At 33.8% G+C, this 26511-nt stretch overlaps 3 protein-coding genes across 7 annotated transcripts; 2 read left to right on the top strand and 1 right to left on the bottom strand.

Annotated features, from left to right (window-relative positions):
- Window positions 1–2989: 2989 nt before the first annotated feature.
- On the bottom strand, window positions 2990–10726 carry LOC100500160 (cysteine desulfurase-like protein). Of its 5 annotated transcripts, none has more exons than XM_041004775.1 (12): window positions 10440–10704; window positions 10180–10318; window positions 9604–9840; window positions 8917–9050; window positions 8590–8749; window positions 8132–8318; window positions 5789–5934; window positions 5646–5718; window positions 5147–5210; window positions 4253–4352; window positions 3511–3669; window positions 3115–3388 (listed from the first exon to the last, which is right to left on the bottom strand). In XM_041004775.1, the coding sequence occupies exons 3-12, from the start codon at window positions 9814–9816 to the stop codon at window positions 3218–3220; spliced, it is 1407 nt and encodes a 468-aa protein (XP_040860709.1). In that variant the 5' UTR covers window positions 9817–9840; window positions 10180–10318; window positions 10440–10704; the 3' UTR covers window positions 3115–3217. The 5 variants fall into 5 exon arrangements, with proteins under 5 accessions (NP_001237719.2, XP_040860709.1, XP_025985634.1 ...); XM_026129849.2 differs by having other exon boundaries at window positions 10169–10269; window positions 10440–10676; XM_006586571.4 differs by having other exon boundaries at window positions 10180–10269; window positions 10440–10675.
- Window positions 10727–12970: 2244 nt separating this feature from the next.
- On the top strand, window positions 12971–16773 carry LOC100787345 (uncharacterized protein At4g37920). Its single transcript, XM_003535001.5, has 6 exons — window positions 12971–13221; window positions 13294–13577; window positions 14364–14532; window positions 15009–15253; window positions 15927–16114; window positions 16194–16773. Exons 1-6 carry the CDS (start codon window positions 13098–13100, stop codon window positions 16351–16353), a joined length of 1170 nt encoding a protein of 389 aa, XP_003535049.1. The 5' UTR covers window positions 12971–13097; the 3' UTR covers window positions 16354–16773.
- A 4998-nt stretch (window positions 16774–21771) lies between these two features.
- LOC100217338 (NPR1-1 protein) lies at window positions 21772–26396 on the top strand. The gene is made up of 4 exons (NM_001251729.2): window positions 21772–22405; window positions 22868–23621; window positions 24132–24335; window positions 25844–26396. The coding sequence occupies exons 1-4, from the start codon at window positions 21857–21859 to the stop codon at window positions 26107–26109; spliced, it is 1773 nt and encodes a 590-aa protein (NP_001238658.1). The 5' UTR covers window positions 21772–21856; the 3' UTR covers window positions 26110–26396.
- The last annotated feature ends 115 nt before the right edge of the window (window positions 26397–26511 follow it).

Raw genomic sequence — 26511 nt, 5'->3', positions numbered from 1 at the left:
TTTCCATCTAATTGATGTGAAGCTACATCACCAAATTTGTCTTACATATGCCACTGCATCATCACTTTCTCAAAAACCTATCACCATTGCATGCTCTTATCATTATATCCTCTAGGGAATTTCCATGTACACTAACATCTACTTCACCTGCAATGGATACGTACAATTTCACTTTTTAATATTCCATCCCACGTGCATAAACAAACCACGTAGGACTACAACGCCCTCGCTACCACAGCCACCACTCCCTCGTTCTTTTTCTTCTTTTTTTTTCAACCCAGATATCATTTGATCGAAAACCAATAATTAATCCTGTGAGAAATCAAGATTCAATTAGGATCATTTGGTGAAATGAAAAAAAAAAATAATTAAGATAAAAGTCTTGAATTAAAGTAAAATGTAAAAGTATGAGTTTCATTTTATTTTACTGTTCATTTTTCTTATTTTTCTTTTCTCTTGACCCAATCAAACAAATCTTTTGAAAGTTAATCTCTTCTAATAGATATTTCATAAGTATAAATCAGGAATTAAACCTATAATTACATGCTTAGAACGTAATTATCTCCCAACCATATCATACTATCTTGATCCACTCTCTCATCCTTGAAATCATATATTCAGACCAAGTCTGCACCAACTAATATAAGCCTCATATTTTTGTCACACTTTCAATTTCAAAATACAAACCACAGTCGTCCCAAAAACACATGAAAACTGAAATATCCGCACACGCACGCTCATGAAAACTGAAATGTCCAAATCAATGGTATGGCCACTATTTCTCATAGGGTCCAAGTGGGTTCGTAGCATGCATATTAATGTAGATTCCTTATTTGGTGGCTGCAAGTGCATAACATCGACAGCTTGAGTGTGATGTACCCTTTTCATCTGTTGTTACTTAGATCTTACCCCACATAAGGCAATAAGATGCCATAGATGTTTTTTGGCACGATCGAGTTTCTTCAAAATGACCACATACTTCCAGCTAATGTTAATAGACCTTATTTCTGTCCACAATTTACAATCTTTAATTAACAATTTTGCATTTTAAAAAGTTGGAAGAGTAGTATTATAGTAAGATTCAAATATAAAATTTGTTTTAAGACTCGAAATTTCTTGAGACGGCACTTTTACAGCAATACATGGCCATACCCAAATTCACAATCTCACAATTAGTTGACTTGGGTACCTTGTCCAGTCATCACAATAAGAACAGAGATCTTTTTCACTTTCCATGCTTAATATAATGAGGTAATCTTCTCCTACTTGCAGCAAATATTCTCAATATGATGTAAAAGTCAAGACCATGCAGAAAATGAATACATGTCCTCACGACACAGAAGCACAAAAAGGATTGTATGGTTTCTATCAGGCATTTACAAGTTCAATGATGTATCCTTATTTATACTACTTGCAGTATTTATCATCAAGCATGACTCTTACACTAAATTAGATAGATGGAATAGTCTTATCATACTTGAAATATATAATATCTTTAGTAAATTCGGTATCTACTAACTATATGAATCAAAATTATGCAGATTATCTTAATTCACGGTTCAATGGCATCCAACTAGTCAGAAATTGATTCCATAGTTTTCTAGTAGCTACTCATGAATCTAGTGATACAATCCTATTATGCTTTTACATACTTTATAACATTTAGCATAAAGCACATGTATCCCTCCATTATACCACGAAATTCAACATCAAACTCCTCAGTTCAGCATTGGCACATGAAAACAGAAAACTCTTCTTAGTTGCTAGCTAGTAAGTAATCATAGGCTAAGTAGTGAAATCTCACCTTTTCAAATAACACCTTACCTAGTTTGTAAACTACTATTCCAACTTGAAACCCAACGTCAAGCAGAAATGGACCCCACTTCCCTTGGTACCACAGTGATAAATTCAAACAGCAACTAGTTCCAGGATCTACCAACACTTCACATGCATTTTAAGATGAACAACCAAACATTTCCCCATAAACACACCGAGTTAAAGTAGAGAATCACCACCACCTAAAGCACTAAATTTATTCTAAATTTGAATGTAATAGCAGGCAGTAACTATATTCGGGCCAGGGAACAGCAAGTAACTAATACTATCAATCGTGGTCGCAGTTGCAATTGTGGTGAATCAGAAAACCTTTATATTGCAGAAAACTGTGACTAATGCGGCTGCAATTACGGTTGTGGTTGCATTATGATGAATCAAAATACTTTGACATTGTGACTACAATTGTAGTTGCGGAAACGCTATTTAAAACCAGTATCAACCTTTGTTTCCCAATAGAATAATACGACTTGACACTTATCTCTTCAGTTTGCAAGGTTATCCACCACGAAATTTATGGTATTGGAGTCAAGGAATCATTTTTTTTAAGAATCATCTCACCATCAAACAAACAGATTCAATATGCAGCCAAGAAACTTCATGCAGTAATAATTGAATAAGATATGAATTAGCACAAAATTTCTACTACTTTTGAGAAAACCTACTTGACCACAAGCTTTAAAGTGAACTAGGAAGATCCCCCTACCTCAATCTCCAAGCCTGAACCAAAATGAAAAGAGACATATATTTTGATCTTCCTCCTAAACACTTGCTACAAGCCTACAAGCACCATTAGGAAGTTCTTCACATGCAGCGGGTAAAAGTTTAAAAAAAAAAAAAAAATTCAAAATGAGGGTGTTACAAATTGCCTTCGGCGATACATGGCTTTGATATTAATACAAATTTAGTCTTGTTATATAACTGAATTAGAAAAAAAAAATGTATCAGATTACAGCCTTGTTTTTTACTTTAATAATTATTCCCTTCTGTTATGCACACATACTATTACTATTGCAACATCTCTGATTAAGATTAATTTAAACATGCATCCCGCATCCTATGTTCAATGGTTAAAATTGATTCTACAAATAAGCACAAGTATGCATCATGTGATTCCTGTCGAAGTAAAAGTGGATACAACATTCACCTTCCAACATCAAGAGGGGGAAAAATTTAGTGCGTTAAGAGCATTTTCTTTACACAAAAATTCAGGAGGTAGATAGGTTGCAATACTGCAATTAGTGGATGCCTATTACCAGCCAATGATATGAACAGGAAGAATGAAATTCAAGAACATTTCATTGATGCAGTTTGTCCTACCAACTAAGCCAACCCTCTCATTCGTGTATAAACAAAATATAATATACATAAAAATACATTTCAGTTACATCAATGAATTGAAAAAGCTGACTGTGTCATTGAGGGCATGGATAAAGTTGTCTACATCCTCCTTTGTGTTATAGAAATAGAGACTAGCCCGTGCACTTGAGCTGACACCTAAATAGCGATGGAGGGGTTGGGCACAGTGGTGACCTGATCTGATAGCCACTCCATGCTGAAATGATACACTATATGTTAATTACAGTTCAAGAAGGAAAGTTTCCAAACATGTACAACAGTTATCCCAAATTCTTCCAGAAAATGCACATATCCAGGGATAGTCTTTTATCCATTTACCTGTTGATCCAGAAGTGTTGCAAGATCAGTAGGGTGCAAATTCTCAACATTGAAAGAGCAAAGGGCAGCTCGTTCGACTTTTTCTGAAGGTGCTGGCCCATAGATGCGAATATTTGGGACTGAAAGAAGCCTCTCATACAGATATCTACCGAGCTCCACCTATGAAAATTGATGTTTAGTAACATATTGTTCACAGAATAAGAGTATAAATCATCTCATTTTAATGAAAACCATGATAACAAATTTTATTGGTGAGTAAACAAAAACGTTGACCTATACTGGCATGTTTGCTTTGCCATTAGTTTCTATTTTCTATCACTTCTTGTTATCATGAAATAAACAAAAGAATCTTTTTTGCTTCAAATAAGTTAGCTTAGCTATGTGATAGGTGATCACAATCATATTACAATGTTTTGATGATATTGAAGGATAGAGGGACAAGGATAGCATTGTTTTGACAATGATAATAATAAGATTGAGGCATCAAATAAGGAAAATTACAATAATAAAAAAAAGTAGTATTTGAAGAAGTAAAACAGTGAGGATGATAAAAAATGAAAATCTAGGTCCAGTTGACTGATGCTTTTAGATTTTGCTTTTGCAGACTATTTAGTTGTTCTCGTCTGCTAATCAAGTTAAACATGATTAGTACAATTGAAGTCCAATCTGTGTGGCAGGTATGAGTTTAACTACAAGTTATTTTGGTATTTAAACAATACATACTATTTAGATGCACACTTACCTCATAATCATGTATAGTTTGCATACCAATCCCAGATAAGTAATCAATGGCTGCTCCTAAACCAATTGCTTCCCCGATAGCTGGTGTTCCAGCCTCAAATCTAGGACAGTTAAATAATACGATACATGTAATTGATGGTATGCAACAATAGTAGAGAGAAACTATCACTACAGGAAGGAAGAAAATGGCTATGCATGAGGCCAGACATTACTAATGGTTATATCTAAAGTTAGAAAATAAACAAACCATCAGAGTAAGAGTCCCAAGATAAGTCACAAAAACTGTTTCTATCACTTGACTACTATTAATAACAATCACTTAAATGGTTGAAAAAATCCTTTTATTTAGGTCAAAGAATCTTATGGGTTTCAAAACATCAATAACCAACACCAAATCATAATAGTCTTGCAGCAAGTGGCAGGCAAAGTAAAATGAGGAAGTGAAAATTTTTATTAACTAGAAGCGAATAAGATGAAGAATAAACTTACAAAAAGCACAAAGGAGAATATCGCTAGACAACTCAAAATGTCTTCCTAACCTGAAATTTCTTCTAAAGTATTTTCTGTATATCCATTTTCAATTTTCAAAATTCTTCAAAAGAATCACCTGTTATCTTCTTTACTAATGTATTGCAGGAGACACCAAAGCTTAATATATGATAATTCCAAGCTAACTTGCAAGTGAATTGAAAAGTCAAGGTAAATTGGGGAGTGACGGAGTCTACTAGCGAGTAAATTTTAAAGCCACAAAAGAAATGAAACTATTAACCATGCATTAATGCTCTTATATTTTCTTTTGTACATTGGCAATCAAACATATGATCTCTCCCAAGCCAACGTAGATTTTCTATTAAGATCAGCTGAGCCTAACTCAAAGTAAAAAAAGTTCACAAACCTGGATGGAGGTTCAGCATAAGTTGAATGATCAAGATATACATCGGAAATCATTTCACCACCACCTAAAAGAAGTGAAGGCAGAAGTTACCAGCAATACATTAACTTCAAAAGACAATCTTATTAACACAGTGCAAAACCAAACAGGAACTTTGACGGGGCTGTTTAGCATGAGAAAACGTCTGTTTTTATTTTCTTCTATCACTTTTAATTAAAAACATAAAAAGCAACCTTGTTTCACTTTGCTTTCTATTTTCAAAAGTTTGTATTGGAAAAAGTGAAAAGAAAAAACAATTACAAGTTTGCATTGTTTCTATACAAAACTTTGAAAATAGAAAACAAAGTGAGAACTGAGAACAAGGTGGCATTTTTTTAATTAAAATTGAAAATGAAAAAAAATACTTGCTCAAACCAAACAACCTCTTCTTTTATTTTATTGCATTTTAGTTAGTTGTTCCTATTTGATTGGAAGATATAGGTAACCACATCCAATAACTTACCCAAAAATGGAGGCATGGAAGACAAGAGGTCTATTTTACCGTATAAGAATCCAATGCCTGTAGGCCCACACATCTGAAACACATTTGATAACATATTACTATTTCGTAACAGTTACAGTTTAAAAACAAGTAAACAATCCTACCTTGTGAGAAGAAGCCACAAGAAAATCAGCATTAAGGCTCTGGACATCAACCATCATGTGTGGAACACTCTGACAAGCATCTACAAGAACTTTTGCTCCAACATCATGTGCCCATTGTGCAATATCTCTAATAGGAAGAACAGAAGCTACATAAAAGCAGAGAACAAAATATGTGAAATCTCATTCATTTCTTCTATACATTCTAGAAGTGAGTAACAAGTATTACCTTTATAACTAAGAAAAAATTACAGATCAAAAAGGCAAAGAAAGAGTGCTAAAATGGGGGGATGTTATGATAATTCATATATGCACTAAGTTCTATTGTTTTTAAGGTCATACCAAGTCTCAGTAATATTCATTTGTGGTTTATTGGACCTTACGCTGAACCTATTCACTGGTTTTTTGGTTGGACCGGCTGGTTCCATCTAGTTTTCAAATATGGATATCAGTGCTCAGTTTGTCTACACTGTGAATGGGACGGACTGCTCTTCCCAATCTGATGGGATTGATGCAGGAGCACAAGTTTCATGTATGCGGGATGTGAAATACGAAATCTAACTTTCTGGCATAAACTCTCCTCTACATCAAATTGATAGGAGTATCAATAAGAAACCTCCATCTGAGAATGTTTTGGTTAGAAGAGATGTACAACAGGGAATTAAACCCCTGTGAATTGTAACAGAATAAATAATGGAAGTTTTGTTCGTTATGAGGACAGAATATAAATAGGATTAGTTTTTTTTTTTTATTGGCAAAATTATAAATGGGATTGGTAGTTAGAGGGAGAGGCAATAGATTGATCAGTTTGTGTTGGGAGGGTCCAGGCTCCTTGAATTACCTGGAGGATTTTTCCTTTCTTCCATTTTTTTCAATAAAAGTCCCCTTGAACCAGTTTGTATCACTAATGCCTAAGGAGAAGTAGGCCTGAATATAGATTTCTTTTTCTTTTTAATATCTAAAACGTTTTCTTCAATTTGAACTATTAAGTTATGCCACCAGAGACCTGCTTTCTAGTTCAGATCATTAAAACTGCTTACATGTTGAAGTTACGTTTCATTCAATCTACCCAATTTGTCAATCATTAATTAATTTTCAAAGGCTCTGCTAACAACTAAAATATCCACCACTCTGATTCTTAAGCAGCACCTTATTGCTAGCAATTTAACTATTTAATGATCCATATGATATGCAGCATCACTCTCTAAGTATCTTGAACATTCATACATAATATCTTCATATGAGATACTTCAAAAATTTAAGATCTATATAGTTCTTAGAACAACAACAGCAACCAAAGCCCTTCCCCACCAGGTGAGTCATGTGGATTAAATAATATCATTAAGTTCTGTCAAAAACCAATTCTTCATAGTGACCATTTATATCTAAGTCCTTTTTAAAGACTGGAATTTATAGATTCTTAAAACAACACCAAAAAAATAAATTTAAAAAATTAAAGGCTCTTGCACAAGCATAACAATTGCATCTGGTTCCCAAGTGAGATAAATTTCTTATAGGGTATAGCAGGATTTTCAGTTTCAGGTACATAGTAGAATTTTAAAAATACACATTCCTTCAAGCTCATCCAGAAAGGATCATATGCTTATCTAAAGCTAATTTGAAATTTCTCATATGCAGAAATTAATCAGTCAAAAAGAAAATCAGATTTACATTCAAGGTGGAAACACAATTAAATGCTAATCAAACGTTAGAATATGTTGAGATCTCACATCAACTATAGATATGATCAAAGTAGAGCTCATAAAGGTTTGGGCAATCCTTACCTCATGATTTAACTTTTGGGATTGACTTAACCAAACTCAAATTCAAGATTGTATCAAAGTCTACCTAACCCCACGGCTTTCCCAATGCAATCTACCTGGCCCTACTCGACAGTCGACAATGCAATAAAAAAAATCAATTGTACAATTTCCACACTTAGCTGTCCAATCCAAGGCATGCAGGAGGTGTTGATTTCTCACAGTCTATATATTCTACAGCTTATAAAGGTTTGGGCAATCCTCACCTCTTGAACAAGTTTTTAGGGTTGAGTTTAGTCCAGCCCAAGTTCAAGAGAACATTTTGCACAATGTTAGCTCACAGATTAGTATAACTTCAAGGTGGGAAAACATTGTTGAAACCAGTATAGAGGCCTTCAAAACCTAGTGACCTTTTTGTGATATAATCAGGGATTTTAGAAAGCTGCTAATAACCAACGGCATCAATGTTGAAAAAGAAAAACTACAAAATTAACCCAAGATGCACATGATTTTCAACAGCATAAATTCAAGGTATCATTAAGTAAATTGGAATAATCAAGGTGAACAATCATGATGAGAAACATACCAAGCACATTTGAAACATGATGGACAACAACTATTTTGGTCTTCCTTGAGAGCATTTCTTTCAATTTGTCTATGTCTGGAATTTCATCTTGGTTTAGATCCACAAAATTCAAAACAGCCCCTGTTTTTTGAGCTACTATTTGCCAAGGAACAATCGCACTGTGATGTTCAGCAACTGTAAGTATGATCTGTAATAATTGCAAGGACACAATTTGGAGATAGTGGCAGTATAAACAAAGATCATTATGCTAATGTAGAAAGATAGAATTAAATGATTAGAAAGAATCCCAATGTCTCATCTGGCTATTAAAAATTTCTACTTAAAAGCTATTTTTGACAAATTCAATGAAACCTTAATACTCTTTCCAAGTTTTAAGAAGATGCATAAAATAACCTCAAATTTTGTTAAACAATTAAGTGAACTGAAATTCATCAAAATATTAATCTACAATGAAATACCTCATCATCTGGTTTTAAGTTTGACAGCCCCCAAGAATAGGCAACAAGATTGATAGCTTCAGAAGCATTTTTTGTGAATATAATCTCTCTGGAATCAGTGGCATTTATAAAAGACGCAACTTTCCTTCTAGCCGATTCATACTCATCTGTGGCCTTTGCACTACATCCATAAACAATTATACAATAAAGCATTTGGCTGTTTAAGTAATAATAGATATAAATTGTATGTGTATTGACCTCCCAATAAATGCAGTAAGGGAGGAAGGAAATTAAAATAAAGTGTCTCCAAAATTGCATATGTGATTCCAAAAATTACATGATAAGTACCTCAAGAAATGTATGCCCCGATGCACATTTGAATTGTAAGCTTCATAATAGTTTTGCAATGCCTTCAACACAGTGGTGGGCTTCTGAGAAGTTGCTGCATTGTCTAAGTAAACAAGTTTTGAGCCATTTACTTCCTGTGGAGGGAGTTAAAGTATCATAACTTCATAATATGTACCAAAAAAAACATACCAAATGCCAGATATGCAACTCGTGAATTCCAGGTCTACTTTGCATAGAGACATCAAGGCAAAATTTTTTACTGAGAGTAGGGCATAGTATGATACTAGATATGAGGATTGGATATTTCAACTTTGACTTTGGTTTGGCAAAAATGTATATACTTCATCCAATAAGCCAACATATTTCTCACAGAAAAACACAAGGCACACACGAAATAGTTACACATGCATTCTACAACACTTATTGAGACATTGATTGAGCAAAGTTTGGGGGATGAATCTTGACCCTCTATAACTAAGTGCTCAGCGCTCGAGAGTTCAATCCCTACTGCCTTTATTCTTCTTATGTTTAAGAGGGTCATTGCTTTGTCCATCCATCAAGTAGCATTAAATTCATAACAGAATAATCTAAATGAAAATTTGAACCTTGATTACCCAATACACTACCAAACATTCATAGGCTGCATCTAGGAAAATAAAATTGAAGATAAGAAGAGGAAATAGATACCTGGTGAAGTATAGGGAAATGGGGTCGCGTGGAGTGACCCAAAGAAGAGGAACCAACTGTAGGTTCAGCTACTGTTTCATTGACAGTTGATGCACAAACAGATACACGACGGAACCCAAATCTGACATATGAAGAGCTCCTACTAGTGATCGAGCAGCAATAAGTGGCACTTGGAAATTTGAAAGAAGGAAGTTTTGGCAGCAAAACTTCCATTGCTAGCCACCCCAACTACAGAAACTGCCACTCATAACTATATTTGTTATATTTTGCAGCAAAAGAAAAAGGTAACAGTAAAGTATGTTATAGAATCACGATTCCTAGACAAGTAATTATACAACAAACACTGCAATGGGAAATTCAATTCAATCCAAGTCCAAAATTCAGAAATAGGTGTCCACAAATAAAAAACCTGTCAAGTGCAAACCATTTATGAAAACAATAGAGAAGAATGATTAAATATCATAGCACATGCACGAGGTTCCAGTCTAGAATGAAAATCCTAAGAACGTGAATTAATTACAAACAAACTAAAGAAAAACGAAAACTTGAACAAAGGAGTACGTACTATCTATCTACCTCTTTAAGAAAGTGAAGCTGTTTCAGAAGGGGGAAAAGCCCTTGCAGAAATCACCGTTGTAGTCTATTCTGAGTATGGGTGGCTGCGGACTGCGGTTTCAGTTAAAATTAAAATTGGATAAATATTCTACGGATTCTCCTGTGCACCACCAGAGAATGTAGTTTACGGTAGTCCCCTTAATTTTACTTATTTTATTTTAATAATTAAATTTTATAAATAGGAAATAACATTTTTGTCCTTCGATGAATGGTAGTCTTACAGGGATAAAAACCGTAGCTGGGCAGTGGAGGCCGGCGGCGGCGGCGTGGTGGCGCCTGAGGGGGAGATCGAGTGCGGAGTCAGAGAAAGCTTCAAGAAGAAAACGAGAGCGGTGGAGACGGGGAAGCATGAGTAGAAGAGGAAGAGAGGGGAATAAAAGTGGAAGCACCGTCGCCCCAGGCGGCCGGAAATCGCCTAACCGGTTTCTGCGGCGGAAGAATTGTTAAAATAATAAAATGTGTGTATATTGTATAGTCGTAAACATGGTTCCGAATCTGATGATTGAAATTACTGTGCACTAAATGGGGCAATTTGGTCAACTACAAATAATAAGATTTCATATCTTTATTTAATTAATAATTAATGATAAATAATAAATCTGTAAAAAAAAAGTAGCAACTACTCATCCACACCATTCAATATTGTGTATTATATCCAAGGGTCATCAATTACTAGACCATTATAAGCCACATGTTATAGTGATTCACCCTAGCCTCTGTCATTCTGGAAAAAAAAAATATATGAAACAACTTTTTTTAAATATATTTAATTAAAATGTATTTGGTATAATATAATTCAATCATAAATTCTCATGTATAAAATTTTATTGGATTTTATTCAAGTTACTTCAAAAGTTATATTTAAGATAAAAAATAATAATTATAACTAGTTAATTATATAGATATTATTTGAAAAGTAAACTGTAAAGATGATAAATTAAGATTTAAATCTGACTATATAAGTGTTTAGTATTAATAGTATATCAAACATAATTATTTCTAAAGATTAAAAGAGATACATGTGAAAAAGATATAATTTTAATTGAAATATCTTTTTAAATGGTAATAATCTAAGATTAACTTATAGAATTTCACAACAAGGTCTTGTCAAGATTGAGTGTAAATATGAAAATAAAGTAGTAAAATACTTCCAAAGCTTTACCTAGATGACAAGGTGTTTCAAAAGGCATGTAGCACATGGTGAGATGCATTAGTGATCTAAGTTGTTAGAAATAAATATTGGTTATTGTGCCATGAAGGGAAAATTGCTAGGGATATAAGGTCTCAAGGTAGGATTTGACATTATGAGGGTGAGTAGTAATTATTTTTAATTGATAAAAAGTGATCTAATAAAAAATAAATAGAAAATAATCTTGAAGAGTGTATGGATGATCTTCTATCATATTATATGACAAAAACACATTCGACTCTATAATTTGTTTCACCTTCAACTAAAGTTGATCATACACTAGTTTGGATAAAATTTCCTAAGTTGAATTGGTATAACATAATGAGAGTTTTTCACTTGTCATGGCTTTGATAGTAAGAAAATTGATTATAATACACTAAAGTTCCTTAACATTGGATAGCAATTAAAATAGGGAGGAAAGAAGTGAAGAACATTGAACTTGAAATGATTTTAAAGTTGTTTGGATTTATGGAATTTAGAAGGAATGAAATGAAATAAGATATCTTAACTTCAAGTATAATGACTTGTACCAAATTTTAACGGTTGATAACTTGATATCATTGAATCATATTACTAAAACTTATTCATTAAAAAAAAAGTGCATCACATGACCTCTTCTTAGTCTATATTTCATTTCTTATAATGTACTTGGTAGATAATAAGTAGATAGGAAGAGAAATAAAAAGGTATAAGTGAAAAAAAATGAACGATGACAACATATTCATGGCTCACGATGGTTTAAGGAAAAAATACCATGTGTTTTTTAATTATTTTATATTTTTCTTAAATGAAACACTTTTATTTTAACAATATTTTTCAACTATTGTAACTCATTTTATTTTCATTTATCTTATTTCTCAATAGTTTTTTTTCTTTCTCGCCATACATGCCCTTGTATTGTAATTACAAGACATGAAGTTTAAAACACAACTACAAATCTACAAGTGATTTGGTATGGTGAGACCAAAGAATTTGAACCAATGACTCGTGAAATACAAGACTCTGTCTTGCTCCATTAGATCAATATTGAAATTTAAAGTATTCAAATACTCATGTAGTGATGAATGTTTGTCAAATATTTAATGCAAGGAGAGATTAATTTATTTTATGAGTAAATTTAGTCAATTATTTGTTTAAATATATACCTTTTTGTGTATATTAAATTTCAGAATAAAATATATTTTAAGTCCCCTTAAGATGATTACATTTTAAAAATAATAATTTTAATTTTCATATTTTTAAAATGTGATGGATTTCATCCTTGGTCTTATACTTTTTTTTATTGGTATGAATTAAGCTTAAAGTATTAAAATTTTTATAATAAATTCATCCACGTTTGTAAAATAAATAAATAAAAAATCTTACGCATATTGTTTAACCAAGCGACTATATCCTTGGCCTATATACTTCATTTTAACTGGACTAATAAATATCATTCATACACGTGTCCCATTATTATGGTTCTTGAAACAAATTAAAAAAAAATCGTGGAGAAAAAAATTTCAAAATTTTAATTTTTAGAAAATTCCAGAAATGTTGACTAAAAAAAATCCCCAAGAAATGAAAAAGCTTAAAAAATTGCATTCTAGACACTAGAGATTGTAAAGTGTAAACCCTGCTTCTCCCTCATCTCATTGAGAGTAGAAGACAGCAAGGGCTAGTTAGTGATTTGGTCTTCCCTCTGAACCAGATGGAGTTGTTATGCACTGCCAACGCGATTCTCCCCTCACGCAGCCTCTCTATTCCCACACCCTATTCGCTACCCCTCAAAACCTCCCTTCCGTTCCCGCGCTTCAACTTCCCCAAAATCGAGAGTAAGTACCAACCATCCAAAAATTTCAGCTGCTGTCAAATTCCAAACTGCTAACTGTGATTTTATGGAGCAGGATTACGAGGGTTGCAGCCCTGTGTGAGTGTGAGTGAAGGCAGTTCCGCTGAGGCTGAGGTGTTGGAGGAGAGCCGAATTCGTCGAGTTTGCGACAAGCTGATTGGGGTGTTCATGGTGGACAAGCCCACCCCAACCCATTGGAGAAGGTTGTTGGCTTTCAGCAGAGAATGGAGCAACCTCAGACCGCACTTTTTTGCCCGATGTCTCGAAAGAGCCGATGCCGCTGAAGAGGATCCCGCCATGAAGGAGAAGCTGCTTCGCCTTGCGAGGAAGCTCAAACAGGTCTCTTTTATTTCCATCTTGTTGTTTGCCTTTAATGGAAACAACATTTATTACGCGGATTACCGAGGTCAAACTCCAAATCTAGTCGTAGAACAACACCAAAAGTACTTATGGTACATAAAATACTTGGTTACCAAGGAATTCCAAATACTTTCAAATAGTAGTATGAGTTGGGTCTAGTTTCTCGCAGAGTGGTGAATCACGATTGGAATCCTCATGGAAAGAGGCGCCTACATATAGTGTCTGGCTGCTGGCCCTCTAGTCATGTCATGTGTATTGACTGTATTCTTAAACTCTTATACCAATGATACGACAATATTACAGTAATTAGATGAATTATAGTATTTTATTATATTTATAAAATACAAATATTATATCTATACAAGTTTCCTTAGATATTTGTTTTTTAACAGAGTCACTGGTGTCCAAATGCATGTGATCTATACAGTCGACTCCATCTAGTGTGATAAGATTATTTGTTCTTGTATAAAAACTCTGATAATTTTTAAGATTGTGATTCTCTCTTTTCATTTAAGATTTGATTTTATGTTAAATTTATACTGATTTCATATGTTTTAATGTAAGTATATTATGTCTTATGATTTTTAAAACCATTTGTATTTTGTGTTTGTGTTGTATTGCATCCTTGTTCGAGTTGTATCTGTGTTTCCTAGCTTCTTGTTGTATTTTTGTTGTGCAATCTTACTGTGATCTACATCAATGGGAGAATAAGAAACAGGGATAGGGATTGTGCTGATTTATTAACATTGAGCTTCTCTTGTGCAGATTGATGAGGATGTGCAAAGACACAATGATCTTCTTGAGGTGGTAAGACGGGATCCTTCAGGAATTAGTGAGATTGTCTCCAAGCGTCGTAAAGATTTTACAGAAGAATTCTTTGTTCACTTTCATACAGTGGCTGAATCCTACTATGAGAACAAAGAAGAGCAAAATGGTGGGACTTCATTTCACATGCTTTTAGTTGTCTAAGTTGATGTTTCATATAACTTATTTGGATTGAGTGTCCTATTTTGCTGAATTGTATCATTGAGTTTTCTTGTATGGTAAATTGTCAAGTCATATCATGTTTGTTCAGTTAAGAAATTTGTTCCTTCTCTTTCTTTCTATGATAATAACCAGATAGTGGTGCTTTTCTACAGTCACACATTAAGTTTACGACCTGTATGGAGCTGACAATTTGTAGAAGCAAATGTGCTTTTGAAAATTAAGCTTAATTTAAATAAGGCCATAATTAGAAGAACATTGGGATCTTGTCTAGGTTAGGCTGGGAGGAGTTCTTATTGTTAACCAATATCATGCAGTAGATGGCACTTGTTAAGAAGTGTTTTACTTTCATGGGATAGTTCAAACTTGCATTTTTAATTAATTTTACATTTTATATCCTATAATGTTTGTTTTTTGTGTGACCAGAATTGGCAAAGCTTGGGAATGCATGCTTGGCAGCTGTACAAGCCTATGATGCTGCAACTGAAAGCGTTGAAAAGCTGCAAGCTGCAGAGTTGAAATTTCAAGATATTATCAATTCTCCTTCGCTTGATGCTGCCTGCAGGAAGATAGACAATTTGGCTGAAAAAAAAGAACTTGATTCAACATTGGTATTGATGATCACCAAAGCTTGGTCAGCTTCCAAGGAGTCGAACATGATGAAAGATGAGGTAAATTGATGGTGACCTCATCAGTATCCTTTATGTATGCCATTTCTTTTTTAATTTCATGAACATGGAGGGTAAGAAATTTTGAATGATTATTGCAACTTCAGAATAGCTTCTTTAGGCTGCAATGCACATCAGCACATGCACAGTTGGGAAGAAAACCAAGTGGATAAGTTTGGTTGTTTGTTGTTTTTATTTTATTTTCTAATAAAAAGATAACAAAATGTTGGTAACAGTGTACCCATCTCATTTTACTAGCATGTGATTACGACAGAATGCAACATAATTAAATTCCTTTCCGCTTTTATTTTTTGCAAAGAGAGATTGGAGAGATGGCATATTTTTGGTGATATAAGAAGCTAATGAGTCATGCTTACATATTTATGCCATTTTTTTTAGAGGGGGGGAATGGTACGAATCTGCTGTTGACAAACTACTTTTATGATGCTTTAAAATAATTTGACTTGTGTGATATTATTACAATATATGAGTATCTTGTTGATTGAACATAATCACAGCTCCAATTTAGTTTTGTGAATATATCAAATCTACTCATTTCAGATTGGTATCCTAATACCTAGAAAACTATATCGTAATTTTCTTTCACTGTGTATAATATACTTACTTTTTCCTATTGTCTTATATTTAGCTTGTAAAATGAAACATTTATTTGCAGGTAAAAGATATCCTCTATCATTTATACAAGACTGCAGTGGGAAATCTTCAGAGACTCGTGCCAAAAGAGATTAGAATAGTCAAGTATCTTATACGAATTGAGGATCCTGAGGAGCAACTATCTGCCCTCAAAGATGCATTTACTCCTGGAGAAGAACTTGAAGGAACGGATGTGGATAACTTGTACACGTAAGTATTAGATGTCAGAGCATAAAACAATTTCAAATAGAATTCAGTTACAATAGTTTTTTCTCATTATCATTTTCAGGACTCCAGAGAAGCTTCACACATGGATAAAGAGTGTGTTGGATGCTTATCATTTGAGTGGAGAAGGTACCCTCATTAGGGAAGCAAGAGATCTGTTGAATCCAGAGGTCATCCAAAAATTGGAGGTGCTCAAGAAGGTTGTGGAAAAAAACTTTATGTGAATAGGAGCTTAAGAAACATGCTAAGGTGGTTTTCCCACTCTGAGATGCCAGAAGAATACTTCATGAGATTCTTGATGTCCATCAACTACAGGCCCTGATTTACAGTATCATTGCTGCAAGGAAATATCTAAATTCTGGCTAGTGTTTAAGGACGTAGAATTCTCTTTAGCAATAGAAGAAGCATTTTTTGGGGTAAATAATAGAATGAGCAATTTTGTTGGTGAGTAGGGAAATGTGTTCTATGCACGTAGGAGATGGAACTATTACATGGTAGACCGCTAGATAAATACAAGATTTGAGGAACTGAACCCTCGCAGAGGGTGACAGTTCAACCAAAAGTCTAGGCCCTTGGTTAAGTCACTTGAAGATACAATGTATGCCCGTGTTTAATTCCTATACTTGTATTAACTTTTTGTTTTAGTCTTTGCCATGAGTCGGGATTCGTTAATTGCTTACGTGACCGTTAATCAGAGACGCTGATATACGACATGTGGTGTCACATGTACTCATTGCTTGAGTGAGATTACATGTAAGAAATTTTCTTTGCAAGCTCTTTCTTTACACCTCCTTCTTCCTCTTTGCTGCAAGCTTTTCACACACCACCACCACCATCAAACAACGACTCACATCACCAAACCACAAATCGTGATGCCAATACAATATCATGACGCGTCCTATTCCATCGGCTTACACTGCCATCATGCTCTCATTCAGGTGCACGAACACGGTGTCACAACTTGTAGCCACCATATCTATCCTTCTTCCCTAGAGATCACCACAACCTCCAACACCACAATACCCACCCAGATCAGGCCCAACACCAACCATGAAGTCTCAATTGCACACTGCCCGCCATACCCATCCCCATCCCCACCTCATTAGAGTTGTGCATCACTTATTGAAAGATGTTTTCTATATCCAAACTCGCACAACCCAATCATGGCTTTCGTGTCATTCACAACCAGTGAACTACCAAAAATATATTTAAGCCTTTAATATAATTATCTCAAAATTCATGAACAAATATCATTTAATTTTATTTTCTCAATATTTTACCTGGGTGAACCTTGCCACTCATCCCAAATGCTTTAGTTCCCACTTGAGAAATCATTAAGTGACTAACTAATAACGATATTCATGACTATTTTCCAAATTCAAATAACAGAATTACTTTCTTGGTTACTATTGATATTCACTAAAAAAAGTGAGCTCAACTATATGACCATTATTTGAATCATCCTTCCTAAGCTTAATCGGACAATGATATTGATAGTCATGTCTTAGATATGGTAAATTATGTAAAATGCTTTTACTACAATGATATTGTTCCAGGCTTTGTAAAATTTTGTGAACACCTTGCTTATAGCCTAGTTTATGAAAAATAAATCTATTCACCATTTCACATAATAATTCCTCCAGTTTGATTAATTTAATTAAAAATTATGAAAATTAAGCAATACAATTTTTTAAAAGTGTATTTAGAATCACACTTAGCATTTAATCATTGACTGAATTGATGTAAGAAGTATCTCACGCACTCAGACTTAATATATTAAGTGACCCAATTTCGAAACTAATTTGACATTTCAAATAAAGTCAGTAGAAAATTTGAGTACTTGATTATAGAAATTCAGATAAACTTCTATTATAGTCTCCTAATGATGAAGGTGATTAATTTTGGTAATGTCTAATTTAGTTTAATCGAATTTGATAAACAGGGATGAGTGATGCTTTGCAGTATGTAATAGGAAGGGAAATGGTACAAATCATTACGAATCGTCGTGGCTCTTTTTTATTGGTGAAAAGACAAATAAAGAATGCTACACCACTTTCGTGTGATTTTACACAAAGTCGTAATAATATATTCATCAATTTCCTTTGACAATTGATTATGAAATTAGACTTTGAATGGGACGGGTAAAATGGGGTTGAACTTGAACCTATATCAATCAAACTTTTATTTTTGGTGTACATCTAACAACCTTTTGAATTTGTTATTTTTAACGCGTGAGATTATATTAACCAATTTGTTTAATTGGATAATAAATTAATGATATATGAATATCCATTTATCACAAACACTTATTTAACACACATTTCTCTCTATCCTTTTGTCTTATCAAATTATATTACTTATCATATTTATATATTTTTTAAAATAAATAATGTAAAATAAAAAGGTGCATTAATTATTAATTTAAAATTAAGATTGTAAAATATATTTATTTAAAATAATAATAAATATTTTATTTTCTAATTTTATGAGTATATTCATTTTAACGGAGTTAAATCTTAGATGGAATCAAGAGATAATGAAACAAATAAACAGATCTTAGCTCAATTGATTTAACTATGTGGATAAATAGTTCAACTCTTATAGATTAAAAAATTGTAATAGACAAAATCAGAGATGCAAATAGACTGGAACGTTATAAGAATGTAAATAATTGCATGCGATTCCAAAAACTAGTTTGATATTCCAAAAATAATAATTTTTTAATCTATCAATAAAGTAATCAGAACCATGCAAGTGGTTTGAATTTTTAATTGGAACCATACTGTCATCCTTACACCAATAATAGAGATAGCGTGTCAGTATATATATTGACCCACATATCACTTCCAAATATTTAATTTATACCGTATTTAATAGAATTCACGACATGCAAACAAATAGAAATGTTATGTTTTTAAATATTTAATTTTTAACAATTTTTGCTCAATATATACAAGCATCCAAAGGTATGAACTGATTATTTATAGGTGGGTTGTAAATTCTGGTAGTGGTAGTGGTGGAGTACAATTTGTTAAGTTTTTAATATTCAAGATACTAAAAATTTTTAAGGCAATAGTAGTTCAATGAAAACGAGTTTCTTGACTTTTGTTTGTTCCATGTAGCTCCTGGTTGAATGAGTTAGTTCACACACTAATAATAAAAAGTAAAAAATTGAAAAATGAAATTAATTAAATAATTAACAAAAGCTGAAAAAGATCTCCACACTAAACCATTTAAACTCACAAGTTACACAGATTGAATTGAAAAAGGTCCACATATTTCATAGCCCGTTTGTGTAGGTTACAAGTTGAACGAATCATCCATGAATTGCGACCAATGCTCTTAATAAATTAGTTTCCACTCTTAAACTGCATTTGGTTCAACAAATTTTAGAAAGAAGTGAATGAAAAACTTGAACTATTTTTTTTTCTCCATTTGGATTGTCCGTAATGGGAGAATTTTAAGTAGAATCTATCCTAGAAAATAATTCATCCCAAATGTGGAGATAAAAGCGCGGAGAAACAACTTTTCACACATACATTTACCAAATTATTATTATTTAATAATAATTTTCTATTTTTTTACTAAACACATTTATGGAATTTTATATATATGTTTATTTTATTTTATTCCATTTCCTCTCTTATCAAATAACTTAATTTTTATATTTATTTTTCTACTTGTTTTTTTTCCTTTTATTTACATTCTTAAACTTTTTTTTTTCATTTACTTTTTCTATTCATCCCCCAACTTTATACTAAAAAAACGAACGAATGAAACTTGAACTCCCTAGAGAAAGAATAAAAGGTGATGTGCTGTATAGTCGGCAAAGACGGAAGGTACTATTATGATCGCATTCACACTCACACCATATAGCATAGAAAAGGTCCAACACAAGGAAATGGCAAGTTGTGATTTGAAAGGAACGTTTGAGTAATTTCCATTTTCACACTCAAATGGCACATGATCAGATCATAGTTAGGCTACTTATAACCTTATTTGGGAGGCCCATAATTACCATCCTCCACACGAAAGTGATGTTTAGGCCTAATCACCATTACAACAACACTTTTGTCCAAATAATGATGCCCTTAAAACCTTATCAGCATGAGCTTTATTTTTAATACACAACAAACAATCTTGTTCAAGTAAACAAGATTCTTCAAACTTACAACTGATATATCAATTTAAATCTTGAATATGTAATTATATTAAATATAAAAAATAAAAATTGTTCTTCTTAATAATGATTTTATTCAATTCAAATAATATTATTTTTGATGAATAATATTATATGTGATTATTTTTTTTAAATAAAATATAAATATGTTTTTCATATAATATATTTAGTACATGTCATTACTTTAATCAATGATATAAACAACGAAATATACGAAAAATATATTTAAACTTTAAATAATATTTAAATCAATTATGTTCTTAAGACTTTAACTAAGATTTTTAAAAAATAATACTTTTAATTAAAATAGAACAATTTCCTATTAATTGATCATAATCTATTAGTTATATATTTATTTATTACTATGATTTATCATGATGAGTTTGGAATTATGAATTATGACATTGGATGTGTGTTGTGTGAACGCAGAGAGCCACAAAGTGATGTGAAGAAGAGCAGTGACGCCACCGTCAACGCAAGCAAACCCAAGCTGGGGACGCTGACGCCATCTCCAACGTCATCCAAACCACTTCATCTCTCTATCGACACACAACACAACACAAACAGAACCAACCAGGTTTCAAGCACCTACGCGAACAGTGTCTTCTTTTCTCTCTCTTTGTTTCTTTGACAACGAAAGACGAAACTTCGGGGATGGTGTGTCCTTGACCTTCACAGCCGCGTGACCTTATCATTGCCTCTTTCATCTCTGCTTCAATCTTTCTTTCTTTCCTTTCCTTTCCTTTCCCTGCTATTGCTATGCCTAGTTGCTAACACCCTCTTCCTTTCTTTCCTTTCCGAACCTTCCTCGTTTTTGATGCTTTGACTTCTTCCAATTGATTCTCTCTCTCTCTCTCTGGGTTCTCTGGCATCAAAGTTCGTACCTTTTTGTGATTTGGAAGGATCTGATGCCAGTTTGGTTTTCTGGGGTGGCTGTGTTCCTTGTCCCACTTTCCTTCTTTTTATAGGATATACTTGACTAATTGAAAAAATTCCTTTTGTTTTCATTGTTATATTATAGTCAAGTTATTTGATGTATTTTAGTTCTTCAGTTTGGAATCCGTTTTGGGTTTGGTTATGCTGTTATGGTGGCTTTGGAAGTTTGAACAAGGGGGATTCTTAGATCCTTTTGCACTTTCCCTCTCCTGAAATTTTGCAGTCATATCAAATATTTGCGTTATTTTTTCTTCTTTCGTAAGAGCATAGCTCTTGAAATAGAGAAAGTATCTTTAGCTTTTTTTTTTTTATGTTAAGGAATCTTGTGAGGGGTTGGATCAGATGTCTTGTGAGTTCTGTGACATGAGATTTTGTATTTAAGACATCTATAGATCAGTGTTTTATCATATACGCAGTGTCTATAGTTTCATTTGTTTTATAGGTTTCTTTGGGTTTTCTGTCTGTGCTGGGAAATTCAAGGTTTTGTTTAGTTCCATCTGTTGGTAGTTTAAATGGTTTTGGGACTCTTATAGGGAGTTTTGAAGTGTGAAGTTTTTGATATAAGAAGATATGTTCTAGGTTCACTTTGGCTCTCTCAAGTTGTTGATCAAATGGCTTATTCAGCCGAACCCTCATCATCTTTGAGCTTTACCTCATCTTCCCATCTATCTAATGGGTCGGTTAGTCACAACATATGCCCTTCTTATGGCTCTGATCCTGGACCTAACTTAGAGGCTATCAGTTTGAGTAAGCTTAGCTCCAATTTGGAGCAGCTTTTGATTGAACCTGATTGCGATTATAGTGATGCTGACCTTGTTGTCGAGGGAATTCCGGTTAGTGTTCATCGATGTATTCTGGCCTCTAGGAGTAAGTTTTTCCATGAATTATTCAAGAGGGAGAAGGGGTCATCAGAAAAAGAAGGGAAATTGAAGTATAACATGAATGATTTGTTGCCTTATGGCAAGGTTGGATATGAAGCCTTCCTCATATTCCTTGGCTATGTATATACTGGTAAACTCAAGCCCTCTCCAATGGAGGTGTCTACTTGTGTTGACAATGTTTGTGCTCATGATGCGTGTAGACCTGCCATTAACTTTGCTGTTGAGTTAATGTATGCCTCTTCCATTTTTCAAATACCAGAGTTGGTATCACTTTTCCAGGTAAACTTTCTATGTATGATGACACAAAAGACTGGCACATAACATGTTTCATTTAACTAAATGATCAGCCATTGTACTAATCTTCTGCTAAAATTTGATTACATCAAAGCCTCCATATACTTTGGCATGTGCTAGTGCTCCAATGTAAATGCTTTCCTTTTCTCGAACATAATCATTAGCTAACTTTTACATTTGTTGATCCTGAAGGAGTATGAAATTGAACTCTATAATATATGTTTCTTTGTGAAGTCACATGCCTTGCTCCTAGCATCTTGTACCTTGGGATTAAGCATTACAGTTAGCTCCACAGTATCTTTTAAATTATGGAGTACATGAACTTCACTTGTTGTGCTAATGCTTGGGATGTTACTTGCAAAATAATTTCACATCTAAATTACTAGCAATATTGTGTCTGATCAGGCTTAAGGATCAAGGTACTAACTAATTCTGTTTCATTTGCAGAGACGTCTACTTAACTTTATAGGAAAGGCCCTTGTGGAAGATGTCATCCCAATCCTCACTGTTGCTTTCCATTGTCAATCAAATCAACTTGTCAATCAATGTATTGATAGGGTGGCCAGATCAGACCTTGACCAGATTTCAATTGACCAAGAGCTTCCGCATGAACTCTCACAAAAAGTTAAATTGCTCCGCCGCAAACCTCAGCAAGATGTTGAAAATGATGCTTCTGTAGTGGATGCTTTGTCTCTAAAAAGAATCACTAGAATACACAAGGCGTTGGACTCAGATGATGTTGAGCTTGTTAAACTTCTTTTGAATGAATCAGACATTACTTTGGATGAAGCCAATGCTCTCCATTATGCTGCAGCCTACTGTGACCCCAAGGTTGTTTCTGAGGTACTTGGTTTGGGACTGGCTAATGTCAATCTTCGAAATTCTAGGGGGTACACAGTGCTTCACATTGCTGCCATGCGTAAAGAGCCTTCCATTATAGTATCCCTACTTACGAAAGGGGCTTGTGCATCAGATTTGACTTTTGATGGTCAGAGTGCTGTTAGTATTTGTAGGAGGTTGACAAGGCCAAAGGATTATCATGCAAAAACAGAGCAGGGGAAAGAAACAAACAAAGATCGGATATGCATCGATGTTCTTGAAAGAGAAATGAGGAGGAATCCAATGGCTGGGGATGCCTGTATGTCTTCCCATACCATGGCTGATGATCTCCACATGAAACTACTGTACCTTGAGAACAGAGGTATGATGTCATGAATCATATTCATTTACTTGCTTGTGTTCTATAAATTGTCATCATGGTTCCGGCATCTAGGTTTTAAAATGCTTTGCTTTTTTGTGCCTTGGAGTGGAAATTTCCTAAACTTGTGTCACTTTGTACAAGAAATTGTAAAGATATTGTTGCTCATAGTTACATTCTTCTTTTCTTTATTATGTATCTGTAGCTAAATGCCTTCAAGGGTTGGTAATGTTGATGTGGATATTTTCTTTATTCCAGTTTTAAGGCAAGCAGTATTTAAGATGAAAAGTTTTGATAAATTTTAAAAGCAGAAGCACTAAGACCACCTTCTTATGGCTGAAAGATTGGGGAGCCAGTGTTTATCAAAATCTTTTCAGTCAGAAGCCTACTTATTTGATGTTGATTATTTAACTCTTTCAAGTGATCTGATGTGCAGCTCTCTTGAGAATGTTTGTATTTATGGGATATTTTATGCTCAAGCCATTGAAAAGTAAATATTGCTCTCTACTGCAGTGGCATTTGCAAGACTTTTCTTCCCTTCAGAAGCCAAACTAGCCATGGACATTGCGCATGCTGAGACAACATCTGAGTTTGCTGGTCTTTCTGCGTCAAACTCAAAAGGTTCAAATGGAAACTTAAGGGAGGTTGATCTCAATGAGACTCCTATAGTGCAAAATAAAAGACTTCTTTCTAGAATGGAAGCCCTTACGAAAACAGGTAATTGCAGTCTTTATTTTATTTTCCTATAACCATTTGTTGTAATGATGCTTTTAACATGTTTGTTTATCATTCAAATTCGTAGCCAGTTGGGTAGTGAGGTCAATTTTGTTTCAGGCATGCTCTATTTCTTGTTTGTGGTACAGGCTTTGTAAGCTTCATTCATGTATCTCAATACTCAGATTTTGTTAAAAAAGTTGTTCATATTTGATAATATATTTTTATGATTAAAAAAAAATCTAATGGATATGAACTAGGGTACACGTTAAAATTGGTTTTGGGTTCAGGGGATGTAAAATTCTTATCGAACCTGACCCACTGGCATCAGTACTTGACTAATTTCAACCTATGTGGTGATGGACCAGAAATTTTTTAAATTAGTAAATTAGTTTGGCTTCAATTTTAATAACACAAATCCATAGAATACCCCTCTTTTTTGTATACAATGGCAGAAATAAAGTTTGAGCTTAGGATTTCATGCATACTACCCAAATCCCCTACAACTAAGCCACCTCTAGTGGATTAATCTATAAAATATCTGTTATCATGGAAAGTTGCGTCTCACTGTCTTCGTAACATGCAAACTTGTCAGACACAAATTAATGCGAGTAGCCTTTTGGGACAATTGTGCATGCTAATGAAAGAGGGAAGGGCTAAGTATATTGTTTAATCTGAAAGTAAACCCTTGAGAATTGAATTTTTCCTAAAATTAAATTCGGTTTCTCCATCGGTCCATTGTACACATTAGGTGTGGTTGTCTACAAAGGCTACAAAATCTACTATTTATTCTTTGGTTGAGTTTTTAATTGTTTAACTTATTCCTTAATTTGGCACAGTGGCAAATTTGTGCCTTGGTGACCAGTTGGTCATAGATTCGAATCTAGAAACAGTCTCTTTGCATATGCAAGGGTAAGGTTGTGAATAATGACCCTTTTCCATAACTTCGCATAGCGAGGAGCCTTCAGACATTGGGGTATACTAATTTTATCCCTTAATTTGGGACCTCATTGTCACTTTTTAACCTTGCACTCCTCCCCTATAAAAATCCGTTGTTCTTGAGGAGGACTAAATTATGTGCAAAGGCTATATAACTCAGGAAACTACTGAAGGGTAAATTACTTTTGCTTGAATCCTGGTTTACGGAAACTGGTTTTGGGGGCAAGTTTAAAGAACTAAACAAGCATACTCTAACTCGGATCCAGATATGCTGCAGTCTACATTTCCACACGTTTACTCAGTCAGTAAAATGAAATTGTTGGATCAAGATATGATGGTGCATATTTTATCATGCATGCAAAATTTGAGTTGTCCATCTTCATTCAGCGGTTGCAATTTTCTGATTGCACCAACTCTGTCTTGCATCTTCATGTTAGGACAGCTTTCAAAGATGCAAAGTCTTTATTTGTTGTTTCTGTTCCTCTTGTAAATCTCTAGCTATTTTCCTTAACATTTCTTAGTACAGTTTTGAATTCTGGCACCAACTATGTTCTATGTTGTGGTTGTGGCAGTGGAGATGGGGCGGCGCTACTTCCCACATTGCTCGGAAGTGCTGGACAAGTTCATGGAGGATGACCTGCCTGACTTGTTTTACCTTGAAAAGGGTACTCATGAAGAGCAGAGAATCAAAAGGACGCGTTTCATGGAGCTTAAAGATGACGTCCACAAGGCTTTCAACAAGGACAAGGCCGAGTTTAGCCGCTCTGGGATTTCATCTTCATCATCCTCATCATCCCTCAGAGATTCTGTTGTACATTACAAGGCTAGGAAAGTGTAATTTTAAAACCATACATAGTGTTTTTGATTTTGACATACATATTATATATAGTGCAAATTTTAAAGGTGAAGCCCACCAACTCATCTGTAAAATTCTCGAAGCAGGAAAGTTGATGTAAACAACCTGCGCATATATTTTTGAAAATGTTTTCATATGCTTTTTGGTGGAGAAATTTACGGTAATTTTTTTTTGAAGATAAATATATAAGATGTACCTTTAATCTCCAAATTGTATTGTTATTACTTCTTTAGATTTAAATACATTTTGTTCTGTTACTTTTTTTTTTCAGTTTATTCTTTTAACTTCAATTTTTTTATTAGTTTAATGAATATCCCATTGAATTATGTCTATATTTATTATTTTGATATTCAAATTGGATGAAGAGGAAATTTGAACAATGAT

The sequence above is a fragment of the Glycine max genome, chromosome 9, assembly GCF_000004515.6.
Source record: "Glycine max cultivar Williams 82 chromosome 9, Glycine_max_v4.0, whole genome shotgun sequence".
Taxonomy (NCBI): domain Eukaryota; kingdom Viridiplantae; phylum Streptophyta; class Magnoliopsida; order Fabales; family Fabaceae; genus Glycine; species Glycine max.
Note: the sequence above shows the minus strand (reverse complement) of the source record. Positions and strands in the feature narration are given on the sequence as shown.